This window comes from Cinclus cinclus, chromosome 1, assembly GCF_963662255.1.
Source record: "Cinclus cinclus chromosome 1, bCinCin1.1, whole genome shotgun sequence".
Classification (NCBI taxonomy): Eukaryota; Metazoa; Chordata; class Aves; order Passeriformes; family Cinclidae; genus Cinclus; species Cinclus cinclus.
Window position 1 is genome coordinate 139171833 of NC_085046.1, and position 15877 is coordinate 139187709.

Here is a 15877-nt window from a genome sequence, read left to right on the forward strand (position 1 = left end):
CATAAATTAAATGGGCAAATTTGAACTGAGGTAGGTAAATAATAGAACATAGCTCAAGAAAGTTGCTAGATCCCCTAAGATCTTACTCTGTGAGAGCAGTATTTGCTGTGTTCTGTATTCCTTTGTGGATTGCTTTGTATGGATGATAAGGTTTCAAAAACTGTATGGATTGTGATGCTTGGTGTTCAACTGGGCTATTGTGTTGATACACTGCTTCCCACCTCAATCTTTGTCTGGACAGAAAATTTGTAGGTTTTTTGTATGTATGTTGTTGGCAAAGTGCATTAAAATTGGTGCTCTCCTAATCTTCCTACATCTGCCTGTATTAGAGTGTTTTGAAATAACTTTGCAAAAATATAATTGCCAGGGATTAGTCAGTGGTCTGAACAATTGCCCAGTTTGGAAAGCAGCAGTGATAATGGTGGTGGAAGATACAGCAGTGCAAATTATCCTTCATTCTTTCTTCTCTGGCAGTAGGAACTTTTACTGCTTGGAAGCATGAGCTGTTTGGCATTATGTGCACCTTCTTACTGGTATATGGAGAGAATGGGGTGAAGTATTAATTCAGGGGTTCTAAAAATGCCTTTTCCTAAAGACAAAGTATTCTGTCAGATTAAATACAATTCTAGGGTAATGCTGTTTCCATCCAGATTATTAACAATGCTTTCTCCTCTTGAGTTACTGTTTAGTAAATACCACACAGATGGTGACAAATGACTGAAGAAAGAATTGATAAAGTCTGTGAGATGTTCTTAATTTGCTTTCAAAACCAGGAGCTATGTAAATAGTTTGCTTTCTCATTTATCTGTCCAGGTGATTGAATGGGTTTTGGAGAAGACTGGCAAGTAGAGGCACTGTGTGGATTCTATTCACACATTCCCAGGAGCTGTGGAGACAGAGCACTTCTGACTACAGAAGCATTGGGCAGTAGCCCAATGCACACACAAATCTGCACACTGGGAGGACTTTGGTCAGTGTAATTCTATAGACTCATTCTTCAAGCACAGGAGCAAGGTTGGAAACTTTTTATAATGAAAGTTTTAAATTGTTTTTAAAATTCAAATGAAAAGAGGTTGTATTTTATATGCATATTTATGATTTTTGTTAAAAGGAATATAGCTGAACTTGGTTTATAAAGCTTTGTATATTTTTCAACCAGTGTATTTGGTTTTTATATGAATAAAAAACCCCAAATATTTAGTTTTGATAACTACTACTTTGTTTTACCTTTTTGTGTGAAGATCTCTATTCTACTTAGTACAGCTTGCTCTTGTTTAAACAGCTGTTTAGAACATTAGCCATTAACATTTTATACACTAATTAAGAATAGTTCCTATTCTGCAGGTGAAAACAAACATAATCAGAATTACCTCTGCATTGTACTATAAGGAAGAAAAAAACCCCGGCTTGAAACTTGATGCAAGGTCCCATTAAACAAAGTTTCTTTGTTTTACAAGCTGAATTTTTGGTATAATTTCCTGCATGCTCTTTGTAACACTCCTTAGAAAAATATCTAAGAAGAGATCTGAGATGGCTTTTGCTGGAAGAGGAGAAAATCAAAGCAGTAGTGGTAATGAGGATGGTGAGAGCTGAAAAATAGTTGGTGTGCTATGCTGAAATGTAAGGGGGATAAAGAGTTTCTAGCTGTGTTGCCAACACAGTACAATACTAAATTTGGCCTCAGTTTAAGTCTCTGGCATGTACCTGGCTGGGACTAATTATTCAAGTAATTATTCAAGTTAGTATTTTGTTGAGATGAGGATTCCTATTTATCATATAAACTAATGGGATTAAAAATGATAGACATGCAGGGCTATTGTTTGCTATATCATCCTGGTATGAAAATAGATTAAGCAATACATATATAAATAAAATGTAATGTTGTGAAAAATTAATTGAACAAAACCATGTGGAGGTTAGACTTAATACTGTAAAATCTATGTATTCTCTAAAGAGCTTTCCTGACTTTGTGACATTATTCTTTGCTAAATTCTATTTGGTGTAAAGCTGAGCACTATGGAGGTTTTTCATGTCTAACAGGATCTTAACTGTTCTGTTCCTTTGTTCCCAAGTTTACGTTGTCCTGACCTCTAGGAGATCTTTTCTGGGTGGGTGTGTGCTTGGTTTAACTGAGCTGCAATAGGAGAGCTCTGAAGTTGTTCTGCTGTGCCTGTGGGCTCTAGTGAGTACTGTGTGTGTCTAAGCCCAGGAAAAACATAACTGCTAAAGTAAAGTGGATTACATTTGTCTGCAGAATGCTACATATCCACAGCATCTCAGTTTTAGTGATTTGGTAAAATAGAAATGCAATGAAGAGAGTTATTTAAATAATCATTTAATTAAGTGCACACATAAAATTTCTCCAACATAAAGATTGCTGTGTATGGCTCATATTTCTTTGCATTCAATATAGAAAACAAAAAAGTAATCAAGACATTAACCTTTCTTAACATATTAGAATGAATCAAGAAAGTCTCTACTTCCAGAGAGAGAAAAGCTGTAAGCTGTATTATCTCTTGAGCCTGAATGCTGATACTTTTGTGTGAATACTAAAGCAAGCAGAAAGTTGTATTTTGTACTTAATTTTGGGAAGTTTATATATTTGTAATTAGAAAATCTTTGTAGTTAATAATTATACATGAGTTGATAAGTAAAAGTACAGAAGCTCTACATAAATCCTGGAGGCTAGCTGCCACAAGCAAAGAAAATATCTTCAGGAAAGTAATTAATACTTTGAACTGGTCTTCTTGTACTTCAAGTAAAACCCAATGGTTATTGGTTTAATTAATTCTGTAGGCTCAGGCTGGCCTGAAATAATCAGCAGGAAGGCAGTTAGGGGAACATAAGCATTCAGATGTATTTTTTTGCACAAGTCCCAGTGCAGAACTAATAGACTGCTACCCATGTCTCATTTGCTCTTTGTGTTGTTGGCTTTTTAGGGCAAGTAGTAGCTGGGTTATTATTGTGGCTTAGTAACACTGTGCCCCATTTAAGATGTGATAACTGTCCCAGTCCATGCTCTTAACCTACAAAATAGCAGGCACAATAATTTGAGCCGGTCCACTGTAACAGCACTAAACCAAATTATTTTACACCTGCTGTAGTTCCAAAACCCCACACTGAGTTCCTGCAGCTCAGCTGATGTGCTGTAACTTAAGTGATGCAGAATGTAATATCACCCTTTACCTCTGGACTTCAAATTATTTTCTTGTTTGTGGCTGCTGAACCCCAAATCCGTATTTTGTGCACTCGCTTTCATGTTTTTGCAAATCAGGATATAAGTCACATTCACTGGTACACACTTCTGGTTTGCCCATAATTCATCCATCCTATATAATAAGCACATAACATAGCATAGAATATGTAGAAGCACATCATCCATCCATGTTATGTGCTTATACTCCCCACAGCATTGGGGTAAGACAGCACTCATGTGGTTGCAATTACTCAGTGATATGACTACTTGTAATATTACAGCAGCTACAAGATGAATATCACTGGGCTACCAAAGAACTTAGCTTGGGTACTAATGCTTGTTGAAATTCACAAACTTCTTTGTCCCAATTCACAGTTCTCCCTTGGAATTTATTTTCTAAATTTGTTTCCTAAAGCCTCTGTTTACACAAGCACAAAAATTCTGAAGAAGGAAAAAAAAAATTAAAACCCAGTCCCATGTGGGAAAAGCAGGTGATGATGTTCAACAGGAGGTTATTGTCTTTGTTAAATATTTAAAATGTTTTCCCCCTCATTCTTTTAAATTAAATTTTTGCCCTAGTTAGTCTGGGGGTTCACTCTGGGTTATAGTAAGCAGGCTGAGTTTCTCAAAATTTTGCGAGTTTACTATTAATATCTACTTTTAAAATTGAAGTCACCACCGAATTACAAACTGTCCATAATATACTCAAAGTGTATCTATACATAATTATGTAATATACACTGTATTAATGGTCTCTCTATGTAGTAAATAGCTAGTTATCAATCTGCCAGTTCGACGTATATGGAAAATAACATAAATTTAGAAATCAATGGTAGTGTAATGATTTGGAGCACATCATTTCTCTAGGCTCTGATACTGCTTCCACTGAAAGCAAAGAAGCTCCCATTAACTTTTAAGCAGGGGTAAGAGGACACTGAAAATGCTTTCAGGTGGAAATCAGATCAACCTCCCCTTCAAATCAACTGAGCTTATCAATGCAAAGAGCAGGATGCCATGTCCTGTGGGAGGAAGAAATTCTAACATTCCACAGAAAGAAAACACTTGTTATTTGCAAAGGCTCAATTCTAATGGTGTTTGTGGTGGTGATTTGCTTGGTAGCATGTCAAAAGTCTTGTTATGACTTCTAAAGTACCTTAAGGGAGATGCTGGTTCCATTTCAAGGGCAGGACTATTAGAAACACTATTATGATTTCCTGAACACAATCAGATCAGCTTTTTTTTTTTTTTAACAAACACTTTAGATCACATTTTTCCAATAACAATTTTGCTCCAATATGTATCCCAATCTTTCTCATGGTGAAGCTGCTATATAAACTTTCTGATAAGAGCATTCCATTTATAGTCATTATTTTGTGAAAGAGGGAAACTCTGGAATATCCCTTTTTAGGCTTTCCATGAGGCTGCTCTGTCATAACTTGGGTCAGACTGAAAGAAAAGGCTTAAATTCCCACAGTTAGCTTTTCTTTTTGGGCCACTAAGTTAATAATTAAATCAAAGGAGAAAAAAAATCTCTTTTCCCATAACCATTCATAAGAGCAAAAAAGGCACATGTTGGCCTCAGTCCTTGAATGCAGAAGCTTGAGCAGAAATTTCTGCTTTTTATTTTTTATAAGTAAGTCTTCTATTACCACCTAGTTCAGTATAAGCAACAAAGAAAGCATTGTAACTTCAACAGAGATGTCTGAATGACCTGCCTTGAAACATCCCTGTGGGATTTCAGGGGTTTTTTTTGTAAATTTAAGTTTTTAAGTTATTCCACCAATGCAATTAACAGTTTTCTCAAGTAACATAATTCTTAACAGAAGCACTGAAGTTTAAATGTATTTCTCCCAGCCCAAAACCAAAGGACAGCCTTCCAGATAGTTTGTCTGGATACAAAGTAAGCTCACCTCACAAAAATCCAATAAATGACTTTATTAAATATATTCTTTTCCTCTAAAATATAAATATTCACTATACTCTTATAAATGTGGAGTAGGTTCATAATTCATTTCTCTATCCCATCCAAATATGAATCAGTCAAAAATCTGAAAATTAAGAAATAGCATCTGTAGTTATCATTACTTTTTTTCTATAAATATATATATGTTATGAATTTTCTTTGCAAACTGCTTAGTTATTCACTTTGACTTCATATAGTACTGAGCACCTTAGATTACATTTTGTGTCATTCCATTGTTGGCACTAATACAGAAATTTGTAATATTTACAATGCACATACATGTTAGGTGTAACATTCCAGTGATTTTTAAGTGTTAAAAGGAATAAGGAAATAGTGCAGTATAATTTACATATGTATTTAACCTACCCACCCAGAATGCAAGTTTTCACTTCAGCCTCTGGAACTTTTGTAGGAGCCTGTCTCCAAATTTTTACGTTTTACTTTGGAACAGCAATAAAGATTGTCCTGAACTGTTCACACAACAGTATCCTTGATAAGGTGTCATGAGCTCCTCCTCAGAGTCCTGTCCCCTTACGTACCGACTGCTCCCAGCTCCTCAGATCTCTCCTAGAAGCTTCCAAGCCCAAGGAGTCCAGGTAACTGCCACCAAAAGTTGTGTGAATGGCAGTGGGCACTAAATGAGAAATGTCCACCTGGAAATTACTGGGAAGTTACCTTGTTAGTTTACATGAGGAATTAATTTTTAAGTGCAAGTACCATGACAATAAAATGAAAAGTGCAGAGCTGGGTAGATCCCTCCCTGGCATGCTTTTGACTAGTGAGAGGTGCTGGGAATGGGGCTGCTCTTCCTGTGGGGCATTGAGCTGTTCTTCAGTGATTATTTTCTGTATTTATGAATTCAGCCCATCATCCTAATATTTTAATTGATTTTGATGACTAAGATACCTATGGAAATCACCAAGTTCTTATGCTGTGAATAGACAGCATGACTTATGCTTAACTATCAGACTTAGCTTAAAAACAACATGGAACCAAAATGTGTTTTAATTTTCCCCTTTGCCAGAAAGTGATGCTAAGTTGAAATCTGTGTGCTTTCTCAGGAATAAAATAAATGTCGTAATATGAAAACTGAACATCCACAAACACTGAATATATTGCTACCTGTACATTACTGTGTATTACTTCCTGTCCTTCAAAGTGGGAATTCAGGGTAGAACTCTAAAAGCAGACAAAACCCCACCCCTGTGTGAAGCTGTTCTTTTTACAAAGGAAGAACATAAGTGGCATCCCTGTTTTGCGCCAGTTTATCACTTCCAGGTGCAAGTTGTGTGTATCATCTGTGGTGCTGAAGGTCAGTGTTCCAGCCTGCTTTTTGCTGCTCAAGTAGCTGTGAATAAGGCTGAAAGTCAGTGAATCCCATTTTGAATCACAACAGTAAGTTGTGGTGCAAAACAGTCACCAGTAAGTTGTGGGCATGGAGATGAACATTTTGTATTTCCCCAGCAAGAAATGTGGTCTTGCCAAGTCATGCCCACAGGAGCAGTTCCATGTCAAGGATTGCAGCTCATGTTCCTGCCCTGGCATATGTTTCTCACTGTTGTGGAGCTGCTTCAATAAATGTTTCAAAAACTGGTACAATCAAGTCTTCCTCCTTCCCTATGTTTGTTCCTCTGTGAAGACCACACATCCAGCCTTGTCTGAGCGAAGGGGGTGACAGAGTAGAGGTAGGAGGACAGAATCTTGGTATGGCTTTCTACTGGAAAACTGCCATGGAGATATGCTGGCAGAAGCATCACAATGCATCAGAATGCATTCAGGTAACATTTACCAGAGCTGGGGCTCCCAGATAGCTGAAAATCATTAAGCTATTCTGGGAAGTGACTATAAAAATGCTTAATGTGTTAATTAACAAATGCCACGCCTGCCTGTGCCCCCTGACAGCTGGCTCTCAGTACCATCCCTGTGGCTGGTCCTGCTTTGGCTCCATCACTAGGAATGTGGGTGACATGGGGTTACTGTTCAATGTGAAACATGAAACTGCCTCTGGCACGGGCCCTCCAGCTGGTACCTGACCACAGCAGGATTGCTTCAGTGTCCAGCTCCAAGAGGTGCATTTGCAGGCTCTGCTGGGTATTTGTGCAAGAGGTTCTGGCAGTGTTCCAAAAGGAAAATCTTCTGCAAGAGGTGCACAGATTATTACTGAGAGAACATTTTCCTTTCAGGTGGTGGGACAATCTTTAGAGGATTTCTCCCCAGCCAACCTTGGCTTGCATCACAACCAACAAGTGCTCTTGTCTGCATAGCCCTTTACTTTATATAGACAAGTACATTGAAATAGGCACAATTTATGATTTTGAAACATTTACATGTATGGTACTACACGCTTTTACGGTCTCACATGGGATTTTGAAATCCCATTATTTACAATGAAATCCCCCGTATTCCTTGTCATACCATCTCTTTAGCTGGTCAAAATGAAACCCAGGCCTTGGAGGACTGCAGAAATGACCAATGCCCACTCCTGAGTCCCAGGCTGGTGTCTGCTGCCAGCTGGGACAGGTTGCTGCTGTTGACTGTACTTCAGATTAGTGTGGTTACCCCATCTCTCTTTGAAGAAACAGGTGGATTCCACTTATGCCACCAAGCCCAGTCTTGTGATCTTTGCTGACAGGAAGGAATGAATGATGAAAACAACTGGTTTTGGACAGGAATGAAGATCCAGTTGCTGAAAGTACAGAAAAAAAAACCAAACAGAATTACAGCTCAAACAAGGAATCATCTACTGGGTACTCAAACTGCTGTCTGGTATTTTGGACAGGCTTCTATTAATAACAACCATTCTCTACACCATAGCTTTTCCTTTGCATTCAGCTGCAAATGTTTAGGTTACTAAAACTAATAAGCATCTTGGAATTTACTGGGCAAGCAGCAGAAAACTGAGTCAGATGCTGCAAGCACTTTTCCAAGAGGCTCAACCCCATCTTTTTTAGCCATTTCTGCCTGGGATGGTGGGACTGCTCTGTCTGATGCCCAGTGCATGTGCCATTGGTGCAGCTGAAGTACTTTCAGCCAGTGCTGCACAGCTGCTGCCCTGTTCTCACAGCCAGCAGTGAGACTCCACTCAGACTTTGTCTTCCACAGTCATGGTTTAGATAATCTCACCACACACTTGCTAAGCATGACAGGTTTGTCAGCGTGCAGTGGCCCAACAATAGGGTCACATCAAAACAAACCACATTTGCCTTTCGTGGTGGTGCATTCTGCCCTGCTTCCTCCTTTTTCCAGGCTGCACTGCAATCTAAGAAATGCTTGTTAGGCCTTGGCCTTGAAAAGCAGCACCTGGTCTCATTCCTTCTTGAGTTTCTCAAACACCAGTCTGCTCCCAGGAACTACTGCTGTCTAAGGAGTTCCTGTTATCCTTATGAACAACCTTGGAAACTATTTTCCTTGCCTGAATGGCACAACATTCCTGTTCTGACACTTTCAAGGAAAGTGCCAACTCAAACTGTGGCCAGGAAGAAACAGTGTTATGACTAAAGCTGACCCTCTTGTGGCCCTATAAACAGCTGTCCAAAATGAGACCCTTTAAGCTCTCCTGAACTGCAGCAGGCTGTGACCAGCACCTCCCTCTCAGAGCCAGCCAACCCTCAGGGTTGCTGTACTTTGAGGATGACCAAACAATGAGTCCTGGGCTGGTACCCTCACTCCTCAAGGCCTGACCCTTTGCCCATTGGGAGATGCAAAAACATCTGAAGTGAGTGCTTCCCTGACCTCTGAGGGGAATTTTTCACAGGTACCCTGCTTGCACTGACTCTGTGTCTGTGTGCGTGCACCTGCATATATGCTTTAGCAAATCTGGGAGAAATGCTGTTTTCTTAGATGTTTAAAAACCTTAGATATCTCCCTAAGTTAGGCCTGTAATTAAGTCATAAATTGTAAGCTAAGTTAAATGCTGCTTAGTGTTGTTCTTCTATTGAATTTCTAAGTTCAACTTTGAAGTCATAAATTAGCTTAAATGCTCTTAAATGCTTATTCATCTGTTAAATTGTTAAGTTATAAGTAAAGTTAGGTATAAGTTTTGTTCCTTTCTTAAATTGTTAGGTTTAAGGTATAAGTTGAAGTACTATAGAGTTTGAGTACTATTAAGTTTTTAGACTGTGTTTGTTTTTATCCTTGCCTTCACTATCCTTTTGATACACACACACAAGCCCCATAGATTGTTCTCAGTTCATTTCTGGTTTGATTGCCTGGATTTTGATTGCCTGGTTTTATTGTTGCTTTGTTTCCTTGTTGTGCCTTAATTGTACTGTAGGCAATAGAGTGAATCTTGCCAATGAACTCTGTCATGCTGTCACTAAATATTAGATCTGTTTTTTGCTGATACCCTTGCTGGTAATTTTTTAAGTGATCTCCAACACTCGTTCATAACACCTTTCCAGCAGTCATGAATCCACTTTATTGACAGCTAGGAAGAAATTCTCTTCTCTTCAAAAGCCTGATAATAAGCAGTTTGAAAAGGATATGTTAACAAAGATGGTATTTAGAATTAAGCACCCACAATATTTAGGAACTGTTGAAAAAAATCTGGGAGGAAAGACCATGTTTACATTCATAATTAATGGATTTAAACTGCTCAATGGAATATGCACCTTATTTTTAGGCATTGTGACAGCTTAGAGGTCTTCACAGACAGTTTGCACAACATCTGTAGCACTTTTTTTGCAGCAACCACATGTTCAAAACCACGTAAAACATAGCTTTTTGTCATAACATGAAGTCTCTGTGTGTACACTGGAATTAATAAGGTCACATTCTTAAGTTCTTTCACTCTCATTTAAATAAGTGAAATGAATACATACAAAAATTTTAAGATCTGGCTATTTAGAGGTACAGTTTGTTCTTAAATATGACAAATCTTTCATCTCTCTTTGTATGGTTTTACAATTTTAACTGTCTTTTTAGTTTATCTCCTTCTAAAGCTTGATCATCATGCTGTGCTAGAAAGCAGGAATACTGGTGCTGGAACCTGGCACTGGCCAACTGCTAGAATGGAACAGAATGGAATAAAGTATTTCAGTTGGAAGGGGCCTACAGTGCTTATCCAGTCCAACCTCCTTAGTTCTTCTCCACACCCATAGCCTGTAGGACAATCAAAGTGATGGTAACGTGCATCCCTTTGCTAAACACAGTACTTACAATTTCTCCATCTTTTTCTCCAAAGTCTAAATAAAGCATCCTTATCCCATCATCTGAGGACATTTTCAGTTTTTCGTAGGGATATTGTGCAATTGTCTTGGAGAAGGCACCATCTTTCGGTTCGGTTGTAAGAGAGAATCCATGTTCATAATGGATGGTCAAGCGGCACTCCTGGCTTTTGTATGTGCAAGCTGGAGAAAAAATCAAAATTTAGTCTCTCACATTCTTAAAAGCAGTTCTTCATGTTGCATCATACATCTACATGCTGACAAAAAACAATGTACTGAAGTTAAAGAAGGCTCAGACTGGTGTTTCCTCCTTCCAAACCTTGACAAAGTCACAACTACTCTTCTTCTTGCATCTGATAGACACAGCCAGAATCAATAAACATGGCACACAATGCATGAGAAAATTAGGAGCTGCAAAGGGTGCCCCTAAAATATTTTGACAAAGATGAAGACACTCCTGAGTCCTCAGCAGTGTTGTGGTAATTGAAAAAGGGCCAGGTAATTGTGTGTAATAGCTACTGCAGCAGAAAGTCTGCATCTTCCCCTCAGCTCTGAAAGAGAAGCCATGATCCAAATTAAAGAATGAAGAGTTCTGGAGTTCACATCCCAAATTCCATCACTTTTTTTGGAACAGTTCTACCAAGAAGGATCCTTGGCAGTAGGATAAAAGAGGCAGGTTTCCCTTCCTCTTTTGGAAAGAACAGCATCTATGTCACGGTGCTGAGGAGGTCCACCTGTTCTTGAGATAGTTCTGAGCTGGTTCGCACATCAGAGGCCCTCGCAGAGCATCTTGAGCTCCCTGTAAGGGCTGGGGCCTGGCAGCTGACAGGCAGCCACATGGCTCTACCTGAGCTTTGAGAAACCAGAACTGCCCTTTGGCACGCCTGGATTTGTGCTTTGGCTCCTGCTCTCACATTTTTAGCAAATAAGTGGAGATAAAATTCATCATTAACAGCCCTGCCAATTGTAGGACTAGCAGGGGAAGGACTGCAAAGCCTGGGGGCGCTCAAGAGAAAAGGCCCAGCCTCAAACCCCAGGGCCACCCCAGGCTTGCAGCTACCTGCCCAAACAGGGCATCACTCCAGAGAATCTGCAGCCAAGTACTTTTATTCCAATCGATTTTGCATGTACAGAAGCACTGAGAAGTAACTCCCTGATGTTCAATTAAGGAAATTACTACCCATCCAAATGTGGTAATTAGACTAGTTTGTGGTTTTTTTACTTTCCTCTAGTGTGTAGAGCTGGGTGAATAAATGACCAGTTCATACTTATCAATGTGCCACTCTTCTTCTGCCTCCTCCCTCTGCAGGACAAACTCCTGCTAGGCTCACAGGAGTTTCCTGAGTCTTGGAAGAATGTTCTTTTCTGTGGGTTTCTGGACAAACCAGGCAGTCACTCCTCTGTGACATGCAGGCCTACATGTTTGACTACAGACTTGTTTCTGAAACATGCTGAAAACAAACCCAAAAGTGAGCATGACAATGAGTGTCACTGGACACAGGTACCACAGCAGCTGGGACTGGCTCAGAACCTGACAGTGTTTTAAACAAGTAGCATCCTAAACATGCACATTTTTTTAAATTAATCCCCTCTAGCAGAAGGAACTTGAACTGCCACAAGTGTGGAGATGGCAGCACTGCAGGTGTTACTCACATGTGGTGATTTCTGTGATGAGTTCTGCAGAATTGTGGCAGCCCTGCACTACACTCCTTGTCCACAATGAGAGGTCTCGACTGGTCTCAGTCCTGAACAGATGAGTTTCAATCCCTTGTCTTGTACCGGTACGTGTTGCAAAAGACAAATCCACCCCGGACTTCGGTGAGCCTTTTCCTGGGCCAGAATGAACCAATCTGCAATTGGATTTGAAAACACTTTAGGAAATTCTACTAACAATAGTGCACTGCACAAAAATCCCCACCTGAGTACAGCTCTGCTCTGCACATTCCTGACACACATGGTTCAGAGCATGAGAACTTGCATCTCCTCTCTATATTCTCTCAGAAGAGTGAAGGTGCAAGGCAGTGAGCACAGAAGCAGCTGGACACACAGGTGATGACATGGATGTTCCAAAATTACTTAATAAATTATACAAAACATCCCTTTGGATGAGGAACTGATAGAAATCCCTGAATGGTCTGTGGTGATGGAATCTGATCCGCAGATACAAGTACTGGCTCAGATGAGGCAGCTGAATCCAACTTCCACAGTGAAGCAGCATTTGCTCTAAATCTTAAACATCTGCTGTCAAATTCAATGATAAATACTGTTGAATAAAGTATGAAGCTGTGTATAATATGTAGATGCCAAAGTACTGTCTTGTACTTACTTTTCCCACAAAATGCAAAAATGTAAAATGCAAAATGTTGCAGCTACATGTAATATGAAATTCTCTCACATTTTTCTGCAATTAACATTTTTTGCCCAGCATCAACAGCTGATCTCCTGTGGCCAGGAAAAGTTTGTTCATCTGGGCAAACAAAAACTGCAGGGAGTATTTCTTAGTGAGAAAATCAATACCTCATAAAAATTAATTCTTCCTTAAATCTGCCCTTTTATGTTGGTTTTTTTTCCCCCCCCTCTAAAAGTATGGACAGTCAACACAGAATTCACTCAGGGACACAACACTGATTCATCTGAAAAGAATAATCCAGGGAAACTCATCACTCTTTGAGATTCAGAGACCAACCCTCAGAGGCAATCACAAAATGAAATTTGTCTGAAAAGCTTATTTCTGTCTTGTGTCTTCTGTTTTTCTTTCTATAGGCAAACAATATACTTCATAGGAGTCTATAAAGCATGTGGCATGGTAGTAGACCACTTGTGCTAAGGGATAAAACATTAGTTTAGACTAATCTACTGAATACTAATTTACCCTCAAATTATTGTTTTGTATCAGCAAGAGTAGTTGCCTGTTAGCTGACACTGTATGGGTACGCCACCAAACAGGGATGTTTTAGTGTTTTAGTAGAGAAGAAAAAATCAGAAAGGAAAGAAAAAGCACAACTTCAGCTTTTCAATTACTGAAACGTCAGCCACAGGGCATCTGAAATCCTCCCCATGCTGACATTTGGGATACAAATTGTGGCAAACAGATGCACCCTTCTTTCATACCCCACTAGAAGGTTTGCAAGATTTGTTCACACTCAAGTTCAAGAAACTTTCTCTTGATTTTATGGTCCCAAGAGCTCCTGGGAAGTGAGACACACAATATCCTGGTCAGAAATGCCCTGCCCTATGTCTGGGCAGGACAAGAAGGGCTTTTTTCCCTTTAGAAAGGCTGAGTTAATGCCCCACTCAGCTTTGATAGTCAGGGCCTCCTGTCTGTACTATAGACAGATTTTGCAGCTGGGGACTGATTGGCAAACACCCCCAAAATTTTAATTCCCTTTCATTTGGTGTGAGAGGGTACAAACTCTGAGGGGAAGCTACATCTTGATAATTAAGGCAGGAATCAGGGAACTGAAATCTCTAGTGACATCTGCTGCTGTCTGTCCCTGGGCGGTCACCCAGGCACAGGCACAGCCACTGCTCTCATGCTGCCTTCAGCTACTGGGCTGTGGAAAAGCAGCCTGGAAAATCACATCAAGTTTGTCATTAGAAACAAAACTATTCCACCTTCTTCCTGGGTCATCTCCTTTCTGCAGTGCTCATCAGCTGTACTAAAAATCATTTTCTATTACTTATGTTACTGAATACATAACAAACAGATGGTTCCAATGCTTGATTTCCTTCCAAAACACACAGCACCAGCACCCACTCCCCCACACCTTCATGCTGTATCCATAGCAAGGTATTGTAGGTTTTTCAGCATATGGGTAGAATGAAGATGTACTTTACAAATTAAAGTATGTGAACACATCTAGCATGAACATTGATTCTTGTCTGCCTTTTCATATTATCTCCTCATTATTAAAAATCCAGTCTCACTATTTAAAAATGCTTTTCCATCAAGTAATTCCAGATCATGCTTCGGAAAGTCATGCACTTAAGCATGAACTAGACAAACATGGAGGAGGACATTTGATAGCATTTATGTACCATCTCTCAGACATGATGTACTTAGGTACAGGTCAAAGGATTGCCATGCTTAATAAAGTTACATTAATGTGGGCCATTTCACTTATATAGAAGGTGCTTTATCCTAAAGATACCTTAGAAACCTCACAGAAGGCTTCCCCTGGCTCCAGCCTCCCATCACCCCCACCTGCAGGTCCTTGTGTGTGTGCTGTGTGCTGCACCCCAGAGCCAAAGAAGCACCCCAGGCTCAGCTCTGGTAATATTCACCTAAGCCCCTGAAGGTTCCTCTGCTCCGTGGAGGTTTCTGGGGGAATCTGAGCCCCAAGTGCCCAGGCAGAGCCACAAGAGGGCAGGAGAAGCAGGGCAGGACCGGGAGTGCTCGCACAGCACACACGGGGCACAGCACCTGACAAACACAACCCTGGCACACTCCAGGGTACACGGAGACACTGCTCATCTTCTCTCATTTCTCCCTCTTCTCTATATTTCAGGGACCTTCTTAGTCGGATTCTTTGCAAACGTGCGATAGCAAGATGAGTATGTTGTAACATGACCATGTTAGACTGGTGCAGGGTAAAATACACTGCGACCTGTGTCTCATCCTAATGCTATGGGAAGGAAGAGTTTCAACAATTTACTGCAACAGCCAGATCTAATGACCTCTTCAGAAAGGACAGTGAAACCAGCACTGGCATTCAAAGGACGCCTTCAGCTACTCACTTGAGATTTAGTTCAGAAGAGACCACGTACAAGTGCATCGACACCCGTGCAGCTCTGCTGGTTAGAAACCAGCCATCTGACCTTTCCTATGGCACCCTGACTTAGCATTTGAAACCGGCCCTGGAATGGCTGTACTCCTTGGAAACCATCCACATTCTCTCAATTCATCTGCATGGAGGCACCCACAGCCCCCCTCACTGCCTTGGGAAGACAAGAAGAGAACTTGCATAGCACCTCATACACCTTCTTGGGGCTCTCAGTGCTCTCTGCCTGTCCCTCTACCCACTTGCTCAGATGATTAGTCAGTGCCCAGACCCCTTCCCCATTTTTTCTATGTCACTAACTAACAAACTGCTTTAATACTTTCTGGTTACAGACCTCAGCTGTACACAAAAGCTTCTTACCTGATCTTTGATCAGAGCCCAACTCAACATGGGATGTTGGTTTTGTTGTTTTTTTTTCCCCTTTCATATCTGGCTATGATAGATAATGGAATTTGATTGCAAACATATAAGATTTAATTACTTAAGCCCCATTCCTATGCTAGAGGGAGGCACTGTTATTCAGGCATAAGGCAATACTGAAACAGAGATTATGACAAAATGGTCCTTGGAGTCAGGGCTGTATGCCAGTTGCTGTTCCTCTCCATGCAGAGGTTTAAAAGAACAACTTAAATCTGATCTGTATTATTTATTTGAGCTCTATTTCATGCAAAGCTGGGAAAAACTGACTGGAAAATACATTTAGGTCTTAATGGCATCCATAGGTTGTAGGCAAACTTATGAACAAACAAGAAGGGCATGTTGAAATTTTGCT

The 15877-nt window shown here is 40.2% G+C and overlaps 2 protein-coding genes across 2 annotated transcripts in view; one reads left to right on the plus strand and one right to left on the minus strand.

Annotated features, from left to right (window-relative positions):
- MTBP (MDM2 binding protein) overlaps positions 1–849 on the plus strand; it is a 28339-nt gene extending 27490 nt beyond the window's left edge. The window contains exon 22 of the mRNA XM_062503734.1: positions 814–849. Within this exon, the coding sequence (XP_062359718.1) occupies positions 814–849 (36 nt within the window). The remainder of the gene's footprint in view (positions 1–813) is intronic.
- Positions 850–5116: 4267 nt separating this feature from the next.
- The window catches only part of SNTB1 (syntrophin beta 1), a 110634-nt gene continuing 99873 nt past the window's right edge, over positions 5117–15877 (minus strand). The window contains exons 5-7 of the mRNA XM_062491391.1: positions 11978–12174; positions 10317–10507; positions 5117–7845 (exon numbers count right to left, since the gene is read on the minus strand). Of these exons, the coding sequence (XP_062347375.1) occupies positions 7753–7845; positions 10317–10507; positions 11978–12174 (481 nt within the window). The 3' untranslated portion in view covers positions 5117–7752. The remainder of the gene's footprint in view (positions 7846–10316; positions 10508–11977; positions 12175–15877) is intronic.